Source organism: Equus przewalskii, chromosome 29 (assembly GCF_037783145.1).
Source record: "Equus przewalskii isolate Varuska chromosome 29, EquPr2, whole genome shotgun sequence".
In the NCBI taxonomy this organism is placed as follows: domain Eukaryota; kingdom Metazoa; phylum Chordata; class Mammalia; order Perissodactyla; family Equidae; genus Equus; species Equus przewalskii.
Genome location: NC_091859.1, coordinates 26,523,626 through 26,538,225, shown reverse-complemented (window position 1 = coordinate 26,538,225; position 14,600 = coordinate 26,523,626). Strand labels below are relative to the sequence as shown.

Below are 14,600 nucleotides of genomic sequence, written 5' to 3'. Positions count from 1 at the left end.
ATTCCACTTATATGAGTATCTAAAATAGTCAAACTCTTGGAAATAGAAAATAAAATAGTGACTACTAGCACCTAGGGAAGTGGGGAAGGGGGAGCTGTTGTTCAATGGATATAGAGTTTCAGTTTTTACAATATGAAAAGGTTCTAGAGATCTGTTTCATAACAGTGTGCATAAACACTACTGTAGTGTACTCTTAAAAATGTTAAGGTGGCAAATTTTATGTATTTCTGACCACAGTTTTTTAAAAAGTTAACATAGTAATCATAAATAATTTCAAAAATGTAAAGAAAAAGAAATTAAATGTCTTCTGAATATTAAAAAAAAAAAAAGAATCTCACTAGAAAGTAATCTTTGTTAAAATTTGTTTCCTGTTTGGAAAGTATATAGTGAAACTACTAAAATTAAAAACTACAAAGCTACCTCTAAATTACTCAGTGTTATTTCTAGGAAATGTGGATGTTTCCTAAGACTCTTCCCGCCACAGTCATGCACCCAGATAACACACGCATATATACACATACCTCTCACCTACCTTGCTTATGCATCTTCCCCTCTGAACTCAAGGAAACGCAAAATACTGGAAAATTTGAGCCTTGTTTATGAATACCTCAAAACAGCATAGTCCCCATCGTGGAGAGAAGACGACTACCTTATTTTACTGCAATTTTTAATTTCCCCTCTGAGAAAGCCTTGGGCAGAAGAGGGAGTTACCGTGCTGGCTTTGATCTGTTTCTTCCAATCAGTCTTGACAAATCATTAAAGGGAGGTGTGGCAGCAGAGATCTACCAGCACATCTGGGTCTATAGATTAGAAGCTTTGCTTTTATTTAACTTAAATTTTATTTAAATTAAATTTATTAGTTGAGAAAAAGATGGTTAACTTTAAGGTAGTCAGAACTAAAGAAATTTAGATTTGCATGATACTCATTTACCTAAAAACGGTTGGAAATAAACTTTATTTTTCACTATATAAATATAATTTGTATTTCTTCCCCAGCCATAATCTGACATGCTGAGAACCTAAAAATTGTAGGATCAAAAGTGAACTAGTTAAAAGATAGTTGTGTATTGCTTAGATTTTTTTCTTCTTCTTCTTCTCCCCAAAGCCCCCCAGTACGTAGTTGTACACCCTAGTTGTGGGTCCTTCTAGCTGTGCTGTGTGGGACGCCGCCTCAGCATGGCTTGATAAGCGGTGCTGGGTCCACACCCAGGATCCAAACCTGTGAAACCCTGGGCCACCAAAGCAGAGCATGCAAACTTAACCCCTCAGCCATGGTGCCAGCCCCTTAGATTTGTTTTTTAATGTGACATACATTGATGAACTACTAAAAAGTATCTTAAATGTTAGAGTTAGTACAAATAATACTCCGGCTTTTAGGAGATAGAAATATACCAGCTTTTATAGTTATAAAATGATTATCTTCTTTCATCTCATTTATTTAGAGGAATAGAAAAGGTAAGAAGGCTTCTGGATAACTGAAGAAGGCAAAGACTAAGGTAGATGTGTAATAATATGTTTAACATCTAATATTGACCTAGCTAAAATGAAGATACTTCCTTAATCCATCCTCGTGTAACTTTTAAGAAAAGTTAAAAATTAAATTCATGTGGTGATTTATAATAAAATTCTATACTTCTATTATTGAAGAGAAAAATCCAAAATATGTAATTTTTGGTTGTTTTCCAAAAAAATTTTAAGTGCCTCCTACTGTCTGTAATAGCTATATAACATTTTTTACAAGAACCACAGCATCTTCCTTCTGCCTCCCCAAAAAACCCATGATTGCAAAAGCAGGGGAGAACTCTCATTTAACAGAGACTGAAAATGGGTTTGTTTTTGTTTTTTCTTGCTTCCAGATTTTGTACTTCAGCTGCTGATTTGAAAATTAGATTATTTACTTCAGATCTTCAAGATAAAAATGAATACAAGGTATGTTGACTGGTATAATTCAGAATTCTATTTTAAAACATATTTATTATTTTTTGCTTTTTTAATTAGATTTATCCCAATTTAAAGTGACTTTTTTATCGTCATCTTTAAAGTATGTAATTTAGGGTCTCATTTACTCTGTTTTAGGCTATAGTAACTAGGTTCTAGTAAGATTATAAACCTGATATCACTTAGTAAATTAAAATATTTAGGTAAGCACAGCAAATGAGGGAGAATTAGAGATTCACAGTTGGGGACAGTAGGAGTTTAATAGACGTGAACACACATAGAGTAAGAGTCAAACTTCAAGGGAACAAATGGTCAGTACAGCATAGAGCAAGGCAGGATTACAAGGTAGAGAAGAGCAAAGAAGCAAGAACAATATCCATTAAAATGTTTAAATATCTGCTATCTGACAGGCTGTTTAGGATAAAGATGTAGACTAGTTGAACCTTGCCTGCTCACATAGGCCTCTACCTTGCAACTTTCCATTTGTTCCTTCTGTAGCCAGAAGAGGATTTCTGGATTGTTGTGATTATGGGCCTACAGTACTAGCTGTCGCCAGTACTGGCAGTCCCACTGAGCACGTGAATAAAGACCTTAGAAGGTGACGTCCGTACTCCGTGTTTATTAGGTGCAGCATAGCAAGTATGAAGTAAAAAGTCGAGGGGGACTCTATCGCAGTGCCCCAGAAAGTTCTTTTGGCTTTAATTTTTATTTAAGCTTTATGTAATAAGTGAGAAAGGAGGTGATGTGAGGACAGGTACAGTAAAAAAGTGTGTGTGTTTTTGTAAGAAATGCATACTAGAGAAGAAAAGTCAAGCTAATAGCAATGTGTTGAATGATCAGCTTCTTCCCAAGATAAACCTTCTAGAAAAGTGGGTGAATAAATCATGCTTTAAAAATAGCAGATTGCTTAAGGAATATTTATAGAAAAGAGAAGCATGCAGTGAAAGCTTTTAAGGCAGCAAGGTAAAAATATTAGGTGGGAACATTGTAGATTATTTTCCTGTGTTCTTATTAACTTTTCCGCTTATGTCAGGTTTTAGAGGGCCATTCAGACTTCATTAATGGTTTGGTGTTTGATCCCAAAGAAGGCCAAGAAATTGCAAGTGTGAGTGATGATCATACCTGCAGGTATGTTGCTTATGTTACCACCACATTTTTGAATTTTCATCTTATTTTAATGAGAATTCCATTTTAAAAATTAGAGGAAATATAACTTCTATATATACTCCACAAACTATTGTAAAAGAAGCGTACTTTATTTAAATTGTAAGTATGGCACAAACATGAGTTTCAAAACCAGTGAGTTGAGTTTCCTCCAATTTAATGCAAACTTCCCTTGCTGATTCATGGATGTGATTTACACATTTATGAAATCCAAATATACATTGGGTCAAATTCTCCAATATTGGACGAGATCAGTAGAATAACGAAAGGCAGTTGCCATATTGTGAAGTCGTTTCACAGATCCTGTCTGATACGTTAGTAAGTAATAATGAACTGCGAATCTCATTTGTTAAAAGCAAGACTGATGGGAAATTTTGTGTTTTCACAAATTCGAAAGTCTCTGTATAAGGTTTTCTGTAGATATAATACATTTCAATATCACGTTCTTCCGCCCCACTCCCTAGTTTGGAACAGATGAGGTAACTATAACATTTTAATAGTGCCTAAAGCTGGAGAATATCACAAATGAGGAACAAGATGAAGAGCAAGAGTGGGAGGTGGAAATAAGCTGAGGAGTCAGGAGTGAAATGATGGCATCAGTCATTAGAGGAGTGCCAATTTCTTCATTTGCTTTAACAGAACTGTGAGTGAAAAAAAACCACAGCTCTGCAGTTTTGCATGATTTGAATGTTTGATAGGGCTATGACAAAATCTTTAGTATTTATAAACACTTATATACATATAAAACTGTTGAATACGTGCCCTTTCACATTGGAAGTAAAGCCACTAGCTACTTTTTAAATTTTAATCTTCTTAATAGCTCATCTTTTTAAAGTTATAGAGTCTTTGGCCATTATTCGTTACATACTGCCTGTTAAAATTTTCATGTCAGGGACATGAAAGATTTACTGACATTAAGATTCTAGGGCCCCAAGTGTTACAAAATCAAGTTTGTATGAAGACTTGAAGAGTGAATGGGACCATTTTTTAGGTGAAAGATTAGATCACTAGAAATAAATAATGACATTTTAGTTCTTTAACACATGGACTTTCCTAATCATAAACATTTGGAATAATGAAACCTGAGAGGGAGGAAAATGAGTGTCTTTGCAAGCCAAAGAATAGCCTCTGAATAGTGAACAACAGCCAGGGAGACCTGGGATTACAGTCAGTGGTCTGTGATTCTTTTATTTGGTTGTAGACGTTGGGATTTTTGTAGACTAGTAAAATTGTCCTAAAATTTTGGGAGACTGACAGAGGGTTGCCAACTTTTTATTTTGTCAAGTAATAAGAATTTTTAAAGGTCTACTGCGTTCTATTATTACCTTCATTTTTTAAAAGAGAACATTATTACTCTAAAAAGGCAAAAGAGCTTAACTTCAGAGTAAGTCCTTTAATTTGAATAGATTTAACTTTGAAAAGTCACTACACCACCCCTAATTTTCTTATTTTGCTAGACTGGTTGATGGTGTTATTGTTCAGCAAATACTTATTCTCTCTTCCCGCTTCCCATGGAAAGAGGAGATTTTCCCATTCTGTTGGGCTTAGCCATGTGATTTTATTTAGGCCAATGTAATGTTAGCAGGTGTGACACAAGCAGACACTTTAAATGTTTTACTTGGTTTGTCTTGACCTACTGTCCTCTGTCTTCTGCTATAAGATGAGTATGTCCTAGATAGCTCCTGGTCCTAGAATGAGAAACACATGGAGCAGTTATGGACCCATCTGGCATTATGAAATAGAACTTCCCACAGACCCATGAGCAAGAAATTTATTCTTCTTTTTGTAAGCCTCTGGGATTTGGGGGTTGATAACATCATTGCAGTGGTAGCTGGGGAGCTAAATTTAGAATTCATCGGCTTAGTTTGCCAACCAGAAGTAAAGGACAATTCTAATTGGGTATTAAAGTCGAACCGCTTGGGCCAAAAGCTAAGCAATATAGATAAGATTTTAAAGAGAAACAGAAATATAAGTAAATCAGGAAGTTCAAAGTAAGGAAGAGTAGTAAATATCTTAAATTCTCTTAGTAACAAAGGAAAGAAGGAATTCTAAGAGGACAGACTACAATAGAAAAACATTTCAATACAACTATCCTCATTAACTCAAAGTATAGAATTTCCAAGTTACAAATAAAGACACTAGCCAAATGGTAACTGTACAATTTGGGCAGTGGAAATAGCCATTTGCATCCCAGGAATCATTCCTGTCGCTATACTAAAGTAATGCCTGCTGTAGTCTGGGTCTGCATGTTGGTGGTAAAGGTACATTAGTGAAATCCATGTCCAATCACAGTCAAAGCCTGTATCACCTTGGAAGTTGTTTTATATGCAGATGATACCATGCTTTAAAAAAACATGCTAGGGCTGGCCCAGTGGCATAGTGGTTAAGTTCATGCACTCTGCTTCAGCCGCCTGGGTTTTGCCAGTTCATATCCTGAGTGCAGACCTACACACCACTCATCAAGCCATGCTGTGGTGGCATCCCACATACAAAATAGAGGAAGATTGGCACTGATGTTAGCTCAGCAACAATCTTCCTCAAGCAAAAAGAGGAAGATTGGCAACAGATGTTAGCTTAGGGCGAATCTTCCTTCCACGAAAAAAAAAAACTAAATAGAATAACTAGACTGAAGGTTAGTAAGGAAGTAGAGGATTTGAGCAACATTATAAACCAAGTAGACCTAGCAAACATACAACAGACACTCCCAACATCAGCAGAATACACATTCTTCTCAAGTGCACACGGAACATTCTCCAGAATAAACCATATGTTAGGCCTCAAAACAAATCTAAATAAATTTTAGAAGCTTGAAATCACACAAAATATCTTCTTTGACCACAGCAGAATGAAGTAGAAATCAGTAACAGAAGGAAAACTGGAAAATCTACAAATAGATTGAAATTAAACATTACACTCTTAAACAGCCAATGAATGGATCAAAGAGAAAATCACAAGAGAAATTAGAAAATATTTTGAGATGAGTGAAAATGAAAACACAACATACAAAATTTATGGGATGCAGCAAAAGCAGTACGAGAGGGAAATTTATAGCTGTAAACACCTACATTAAAAAAGAAGAAAGAGGGGCCAGCCTGGTGTCACAGGCGTTAAGTTCGCATGTTCTGCTTTGGTGGCCCCGGATTCACTGGTTTGGATCCCAGCTGCGGACCTACACACCGCTTGTCAAGGCACACTGTGGCAGGCATCCCACATATAAAGTAGAGGAAGATGGGCACAGATGTTAGCTCAGGGCCAGTCTCACTCAGCAAAAAGAAGAGGATTGGTGGCAGATGTTAGCTCAGGGCTAATCTTCCTTAAAAAAAATAAAAAAGAAGAAGAAAGAGCTCAAATCAATAACCTGAGTTTATACTTTAAGGAACTAAAAAAAGAAGAAAGAAAACCCAAAACCAGCAGAAGGAAGGAAATAATAAAGATTAGAGCAGAGATAAACAAAATAGAGAATAGAAAATAATAGAATCAATGACACCAAAAATGGGTTCTTTGAAAAGATATGACAAAATTGACAGACTTTTAGCTAGACAAACAAAAAAAGAGAGAACATGCCAATTAGTAAAATTAGAAAAAGTGGGGACATTACTTCCACCCTTACAGAAATAAAAAGGATTATAAGAGTTTTGTTTTGTTTTTTTTTGAGGAAGATTACCCCTGAGCTCACTACTGCCAATCCTCCTCTTTTTGCTGAGGAAGACTGGCCCTGAGCTAACATCCATGCCCGTCTTCCTCTACTTTATACGTGGGACGCCTACTACAGCATGGCTTTTGCCAAGTGGTGCCATGTCCGCACCCGGGATCCGAACTGGCAAACCCCAGCCACCGAGAAGCGGAACGTGCGAACTTAACTGCTGCGCCACTGGGCTGGCCCCTATAAAAGAATTCTGTGAACAGTTATACACCAATAAATTAAATAACCTAGATGAAATGGACGAATTTCCAGAAACATAGAATTCCCAAAACTCAAGAAAAAATAGAAAATCTGAATAGATCTATAACAAATAAAGAGATTGAATCAGTGATTAAAAACTTCCCAACAAAGAAAGCCCAGGACAAGATGCTTTACTGGGAAATTCTACCAAACATTAAAAGAAGAATTAACACCAGTCTCTCAAATGCATCCAGAAAACAGAGGAGAATGGAACGTCTTCTAACATTCTATGAGGCCAGCATTACCCTGATACCAAAGCGAGACAAAGACATCACAAGAAAAGAAAACTGCAGACAAATATCCCTCACAAATATAGATGAAAAAATCCTCAACAGCATCTAACTAAAACTAGAAAAGTCTAGAAGAAAACATGGGGGCAAATCTTCGTGACCTTGGATTTGACAGTGGTTTCTTAGATATGACACCAAAAGCACACAGAACAAAAGAAAGATAAGTTCACTTCATCAAAATGTTAAACTTGGGGGCATCAGAGGGTACTGTCAAGAGGGTGAAAAGACAACTCACAGAAGGGAGAAAGTATTTGCCAATCATATATTTGGTGAGGGTTTCATATCCAAAATATACAAAGAAGTCTTATAATTCAACAATAAAAAGCCTTATTAAAAGTGGGCAAAGACTGGAATAGACAGTTCTTCAAAGATAGACAAATAGCCACCAAGCACATGAAAAGATGCCAAATATCATTAGTCATTAGGGAAATGCAAATCAAGAGCACAATGAAATACTACTTTACACTTACTAGGATAGCTGTAAACAAAAGACAGAAAATAACAAGTGTTGCCAAGAATGTGAAGAAATTGGAACCCTCATACTTTGCTGGTGGGAATATAAAATGGTGCAGCCACTGTGGAAAACAGTGTGGCAGTTCCTCAAAAAGTTAAGCATGTAACCCAGCAATTCTATCCCTATTGGTATAGTCCCAAAAGAATTGAAAACAGGTATTCAAACAAAAATTTATAACGGAATGTTTCTAGCAGCACTATTCACAGTAGTCAAAAGGTGGAAACAACCCACATGTCTATCAGTGAATGAATGGATAAACAAAATGTGGTATATCCATACATTGAAATATTATTCAGCTATAAAAAGGAATGAAGTGCAGATACATGCTACAAGTTGATGAAACTTTACTAAGTGAAAGATGCTAGACATAAAATATTCTATGATTCTATTTATATAAAATCTCCAGGAATAAGCAAATCCATAAACAGATAGTGGTTGCCAGGAACTGGGGGGAGGAGAGAACAGGAGTGACTGCGTAATGGGTACGGTATTTCCCTTTGGGATAATGAAAATGTTCTGTAACTAGATAGTGGTGATGGTTGCACAACATTGTTAATGTACTAAGTGCCCCTGAATTGTACACTTTAAGATGGTGAGTAAATAAAATAAATGAGTAAAATAAGTGAATACAATTTTTTTTAAATACTAAGCTTTACGATGTAAAATACTATACCCTAGTGCAAAGGAATATTACATTATGAGATATATATTAACAAAAGAGACTATATCATAAGAGCAGTCCTACAATATGGATTCTTAACATTTTGTCCTATAAAGAGCAGAAGGAATATTTCTCTCTGACTCGATGACAACTCAAAAAAATAATAATTTTTAAAATAAATTCATTATTTTGATCTATGCCTGTTTTCTGATGTTTGGCTTTGGCATTTTCAAGAGAGACACAATATTATGATCAGCTAGGACATTTGTGGCCTTAGCGATACCATTTCAAATCAATCTATCCCCTGAACAGGTTCATAAAGTTTATATATTTTATTGAAAACTGCCAAATTCTAAATCAGAACAAAGATAGTCCTCACTTGTACTAGTATGTCAGTCTGTCCATTAAAAAATTGTCACTTGTTTATCTCTTATAATAGACAACAAATAAATGTATAGAGAATAAATTAATGTATAGACTAGTTCATTCAGTCAGCAAATATCAAGTATCCATGTACCTGGCACTGTGCTAGATTCTCGGTAATTATGATTCATTTTTAAACCTGTGAATAAACATTTCAGAACCGTTTCAGGCTTCTCTAAGACTGACAAAGGTATTTTATTTTCTGTAAATGAGTTATAATATTAATAAGTAAATATTACTAAATATTTTATTGAGTGCTTTACTGTATGCTAACCACCACTCTAAGTGCCTTGCCTTTGTAAATTTATTTAATTTTTACAACAGCTCTTAGGTACTGTTTTTATCCTCATTTTATAAGATGGGGATACAAGGCATAGAGTCTTAGTAATTTGTAGAATGGGACACAGCTGTTAATAGAGGAGCAGAATGTCAGGCAGTCTGGCTCTGGTACCTACATTCCTAACTCACTCCTTCTGTCTTCTGCCTGAGTAGCAATTTTCAAGTTCATCCTGAGAAGGTGGTATTTGTAGACAAGAATATTTTAGATCTTTCTTACTTCTCTGCATTCTGTAATATAACTTAATTAATTCAAACTGAAGCAAGGTGCTACTCATAATATAAAATGTTATTATAGAAGATGACAGATTAAATTTTATCTGAGATTCCATCTAGTTTTAGTATTCTGTAATCTGTACAAGTTTATAAGAAGTTTAAGTTCTCGTTTAAGTCAGCGATTATCAGTCTCAATTGTCCCTTTTTTTTCTGAGGAAGATTAGCCCTGAGCTAACATTTGCTGCCAATCCTCCTCTTTTTGCTGACTAAGACCGGCCCTGAGCTAACACCCGCGCCCATCTTCCTCTATTTTGTGTGGGACGCCTGCCACAGCATCGCTTGACAAGTGGTGCTAAGGTCCACACCCAGGATCTGAACCAGTAAACCCCAGGCTGCTGAAGCAGAACTTGTCAACTGCGCCACTGGGCCTGCCCCCAATACTCCCTTTTTTTAACAAACCTTTTATAATGCCTACTATATAAACTTAAACTCATAAAAAATATAATCTATCAAAATACATAATTATAAAAAGTTATTATAGTACTTGAATTGTACTATACATTTCTATAAAAAGAAAACAAACTGTTATAGAATAGCAGTGCAGTGTGTATATACTCAGATACAACTATACAAGAAGACATAGTGAGGTAGTCTTTGTCCATCTTTACAGTGAATAAATTTGAATATCAGAAAAATACAGTAACAGGAAAATGTAAGGTAGAGGCAAGGCTGCCAAGTTGCACAATTCCGGGGATGTAGTTTGCATAGAGCACAATGTAAATAGTGCCATCTGGAGTTCTGCAGTGTCATAGCCCTGAGCAAAACTGCAGTTGTTAGAATAAAAACTTACGTCAGTAGTAATAGAAAATAATTAAATATGGTGAGTGAAAGAGGGAAATAATGTTAACCAAAATAGAAATAACATGACAAGACAAATTATAGGATGTCACATTAAAAAAATAAGGAAGGATAATATTCTTGCAAATCAGCCAGTTTTTGTATGGATAGCATTAAAATAATTCACTGGTATGCCACGGGATGGAGTACTAACAAAGACTGCAAAAACATCTCCTATCTTGAAATGTCCCCACCTTTTAAGGTATTCCTTAATTTCACTCTGACATTCAAAAGTCATATAGACTAGCATTCCTGGTTCTCATCCACTAAATACCTGTAGTACCCCAATCATTAGGAATATCAAAAATGCCCCCTTGGTGTTGGAACCACCCTCTGTTGAGAATCATTGATTCAGATAATAATATGTGACCAGGCACTATTCTAAGTTTTATATGAATTAATTCATTTAATCTTCAAAAACCTTTTGTGGTGTGTTCTCCTATTATTCCCTTTTTATAGTTGCAGATCCCAGGCAGTCTGGCTCTGAAGCACTACAGCTATACTGTTTCTACTTTAAGGTTCTTTAAGAAGTTTTAATCTTTTTATATTATTGAAAAAGCAGATGTTCATATTACCTATGTGTTCTGGTCAAAATCAAGTGATACATAGGGCTTAATAAAATTGATAGAATTGTACTTAGAGTTGTGTTTAAGACATCATCATCATGGCAGTGTGAGAGGATCCATTTGTCTTCATCCAGGACTCAGAGCCTGGGTAGCAGCAATGGAAAGCATGCAGGACTCATCCCAACCACAGCAGTGCCTACAGCCACAAGTTAACAGGCAACAACAGAGGCAGTGCCCCACAAACCTGGCTCCCTCCCCATCCTGCCCCTGCCCCCACCACACCAGCAAAGCTTTCAACCCAGGTGATCCAGATGCACGGCAGAGGCATCAGCCATCCCTGTACACCTGGTGACAAGCCAGCACCACAGCAGTGCAGGCAAGAGCAAGTCATCAGTAAGGCATCAGTGACCCCCAGAGGCACAGGCCATGATGATGAGAGTACCAGCAACACCCCAGATAGAGACTATGGAAGGTGGAATGTGTAGATCCTCAATTGTAGCCAGAGGCAGCTCAGGCAAGAGAAACCAAAAACTAGCACTATGGCACCACCTACTGAAAAACAAAAGAAAGGCCTCTAATCTCCAACTGGTTTAAAAGTTTGAATCAAAACAAACAAAGCTATACCTAAATAAGAAAAGTGTTTGCTACACAAATGTGCTGGCAGAAGTATAACTCACTGGTCCCCACAAAAAGCCACAATAGCACAGTATCACAAAACAGAAATAACAGTCCTCCAGAAAACAAAGTCATGGAAGATTGTGATCTAAATGAGAAAGAATTCAAAATGGCTGTCATGAAGAAACTCAACAAGCTACAAGAAAACTCAGCAAGGCAGTTCAGTGAGCTCAGGAATAAAATCAACAAGCAGAAGAAATAGTTTACCAAAGAAATAGAAACTCTAAAAAAGAACCAAACAGAAATTCTAGAGCTGAAGAACTAAACAAGTGAGGTGAAGAATGCACTAGAAAGCACTGGAAATAGAGCAGACCCTATGGAAGAGAGAATTAGCAAGGTCAAAGATAGAGGTATAGAAATGGTGCAGGTAGAAGAGGAGAGAGAAATAAGATGTTTTTGAAAAATTAGAAATTCTACAAAGAATTATTCGGCTCCATTAGGAAGGGCAGCATAAGGATAATGGGTATTCCAGAAGGAGGCTAGAGAGAGAGAAGGGAGCAGAGAGCTTATTTAAAGATATAATAGCTGGGAACTTCCCAAACCTGCGGAAGGAATTGTATATACAAATCTGTGAAGCTAATAGAACACTCGATTATCTCAATGCAAAAAGACCTTCTCCAAGACGCATGATAATAAAACTGTCAAAAGTCAGGGGAAAAAAACAATAACCTGCAAGCGTCATGACTACCATCTTCTGCTTGTGAAGAATTTGTAATTTTTGAAAGATATCTTTGCTGAAGCACTCTAGTACCAATTCTTGAAATGAAGATGTCATGTTCCTTATTCATACTTCATTAGCCCAGTTTTCAGATGACAAAGCAGAGTAAAAAGAAACAGACTTTTCTAGAGCATGAGGGAAATTATTCTAGGGTAGACTGCTCTGACCTTCTCACTAATAAGGTGTTTTGCAGGGTCAGCCATGCTTTACTATCTAGGTCATCACAACTCCTAGAAGAGTGCTCCTGTGGAAGAGTGCTCAGTGCTTGAGCAGGTGAAAGAATGAATACAACTCTGTATCTGTCACCACGCCTTTATAAAAATGATGCCATTATCAAAGCAAGCATCCAACAAGAGATGTATTTAAGAAAAGAAATTCCCAAGTAAATCATGGGATTGCTAGCCATTCAGCCTCATGTTCTACACCATTTCCTTTATGCTCCCTCGTCATGTTCACCATATACAAATACACACATATACACATAAATATATGTATGTATATGCATATACACAGGAAAATGTAAATAGTAGGTTCATAATTATGACCCAGCATCATCAAAAGAAGGTTAAAATTATATTTGAGAGGTAAATAAGTGCATATTCATTTAGAAAGATTTATTATCCCCTACTTCCAAAAGAAGATAAAAATGGTATTTAAGTATTTAATGGGTTAAGTTTATTATTTTAAAAACTCACTAATACAGAACATCTTCTTCCCAGTCAGTGCCAAATAACAGATGTTTTTGTATATTAAAAACAGTACCGTTCTGTAAGAACAAGTCAGATCAACAAGTATTTATTAAACACGTTTACTATAGCCAACACTTAGTACTTTGGGGGATACAAAAGAAATAGAAGACCCAGTACTCACTGTAACTACAAAGGATGTCAGAAGTAAACCCCTTTTCTCCTCCTCCTCCCTAATAATCTTTTAAAATATTAGACAAAATTTATGGTGAAGGAAAATTGGCTTCTAGAAACCAAGGGATTCTTAGTTTAAGACTAAAATAATAGAGGTATGTAATGTGCCATTCACTTCGTCCATAAAACATGGGATGTTAGTAGTTGTCATGTTCTAGCTGCCATCATTTTTAAAAAGACTGGGAGAAGTGGAGGTATATAAAAATAAAGAATAAAATTTTTTTTCAGGAATATAACCAAATCATTGGATAAGGGAATACTGAATTATCTCAGATATTCAGTAAGCCAAAAGTATTATTTTTTGAGAAACTTTACAACAGGAAAAAGAATGTTTATCAGATGTCTCCTGTGTGCCCTGTGCTAGCTAAGTTCTTTCTATATTACCTCTCTTCATGTATATTCGAGCGTCTTCAAGATCCATAGTTAGGATCGAGTGTTCCCCTCCCACCCATGCCCCAACGGGGATCACAAAACATGTGATCTTTTAAAAAATAGTCCTTGTGGGAAACAGAGAAAAGAAGGGGCCTCCGAGCCTTCTGAAGGTAGGCTGAGGAAGCATTCCTTGGAAGGTTAATCCCCACTGAGAAGCAAATAAACTGCACCTCAATAATTCCAGGTACAAAGTGAAATCAGGAGAATTTATATGACTGATTATAATGTTGTGGTTAAAGAATTTCAGAAATAAAGTTCTCTGCTTGTCTTCTAAAATTCCCTCTAATTTTTTGTAACATTTTAAATCAAGATCAATTATTGTTTAGCTCTTACAAGAGCTTTAAGAATGGGATAAAATAGGCAGTTTGTGTTGAGTTTGGTAATCATTTCCCTCCAGCGAGTGGAACATAAAGATTCTGTGTCTTTATTAAGAACTGTCCAAAACTTGTACTAAAACCTGTTGATCACATTTGCAGACTTTTTTAATTCAATGCAATGAAATAGTTTGTTAATGAAAGCTTCTAAGAGAGTAAAAGTTATAATGTGATGAAAGAGTTTTCTGAAATTGTATATGATCGTGTACTGGTAACACCACTCTCTGGTATTCAGCTCTTTATTCTCTCTCATATGCCCTTGTAGATGAAATACGAAACCAATACTTCATAAAGTGTATTACCATATCAGTGATTGCAGTAATTTAAGCTTGCTTCATGTGGCCCTCATGTGGTTGCAGTAAGTGAATTATATAAATGAGAATCATATCCATAAACATTTCTTAGGTTTATTTTGAAAGTCTGTTTATGTGACTGATAAGGATTACTTTGCCTCATTCATAGCATATGTTCAAATTTTAAGTTGTAAAGTCTATCAAAATTTTTCTTGGAAATAATGGAATGCTAATATTTCT

General features: G+C 36.0%; 1 protein-coding gene across 4 annotated transcripts in view; it reads left to right on the top strand.

Moving 5' to 3' along the window:
* Nucleotides 1-14,600, top strand: part of NUP37 (nucleoporin 37) — a 46,436-nt gene that overhangs the window by 17,430 nt on the left and 14,406 nt on the right. For all 4 annotated transcript variants that reach the window (XM_008517641.2, XM_008517640.2, XM_008517642.2 and 1 more), the window contains 2 exons: nt 1,857-1,929; nt 2,972-3,066. In XM_008517641.2, the coding sequence (XP_008515863.1) occupies nt 1,857-1,929; nt 2,972-3,066 (168 nt within the window). The remainder of the gene's footprint in view (nt 1-1,856; nt 1,930-2,971; nt 3,067-14,600) is intronic.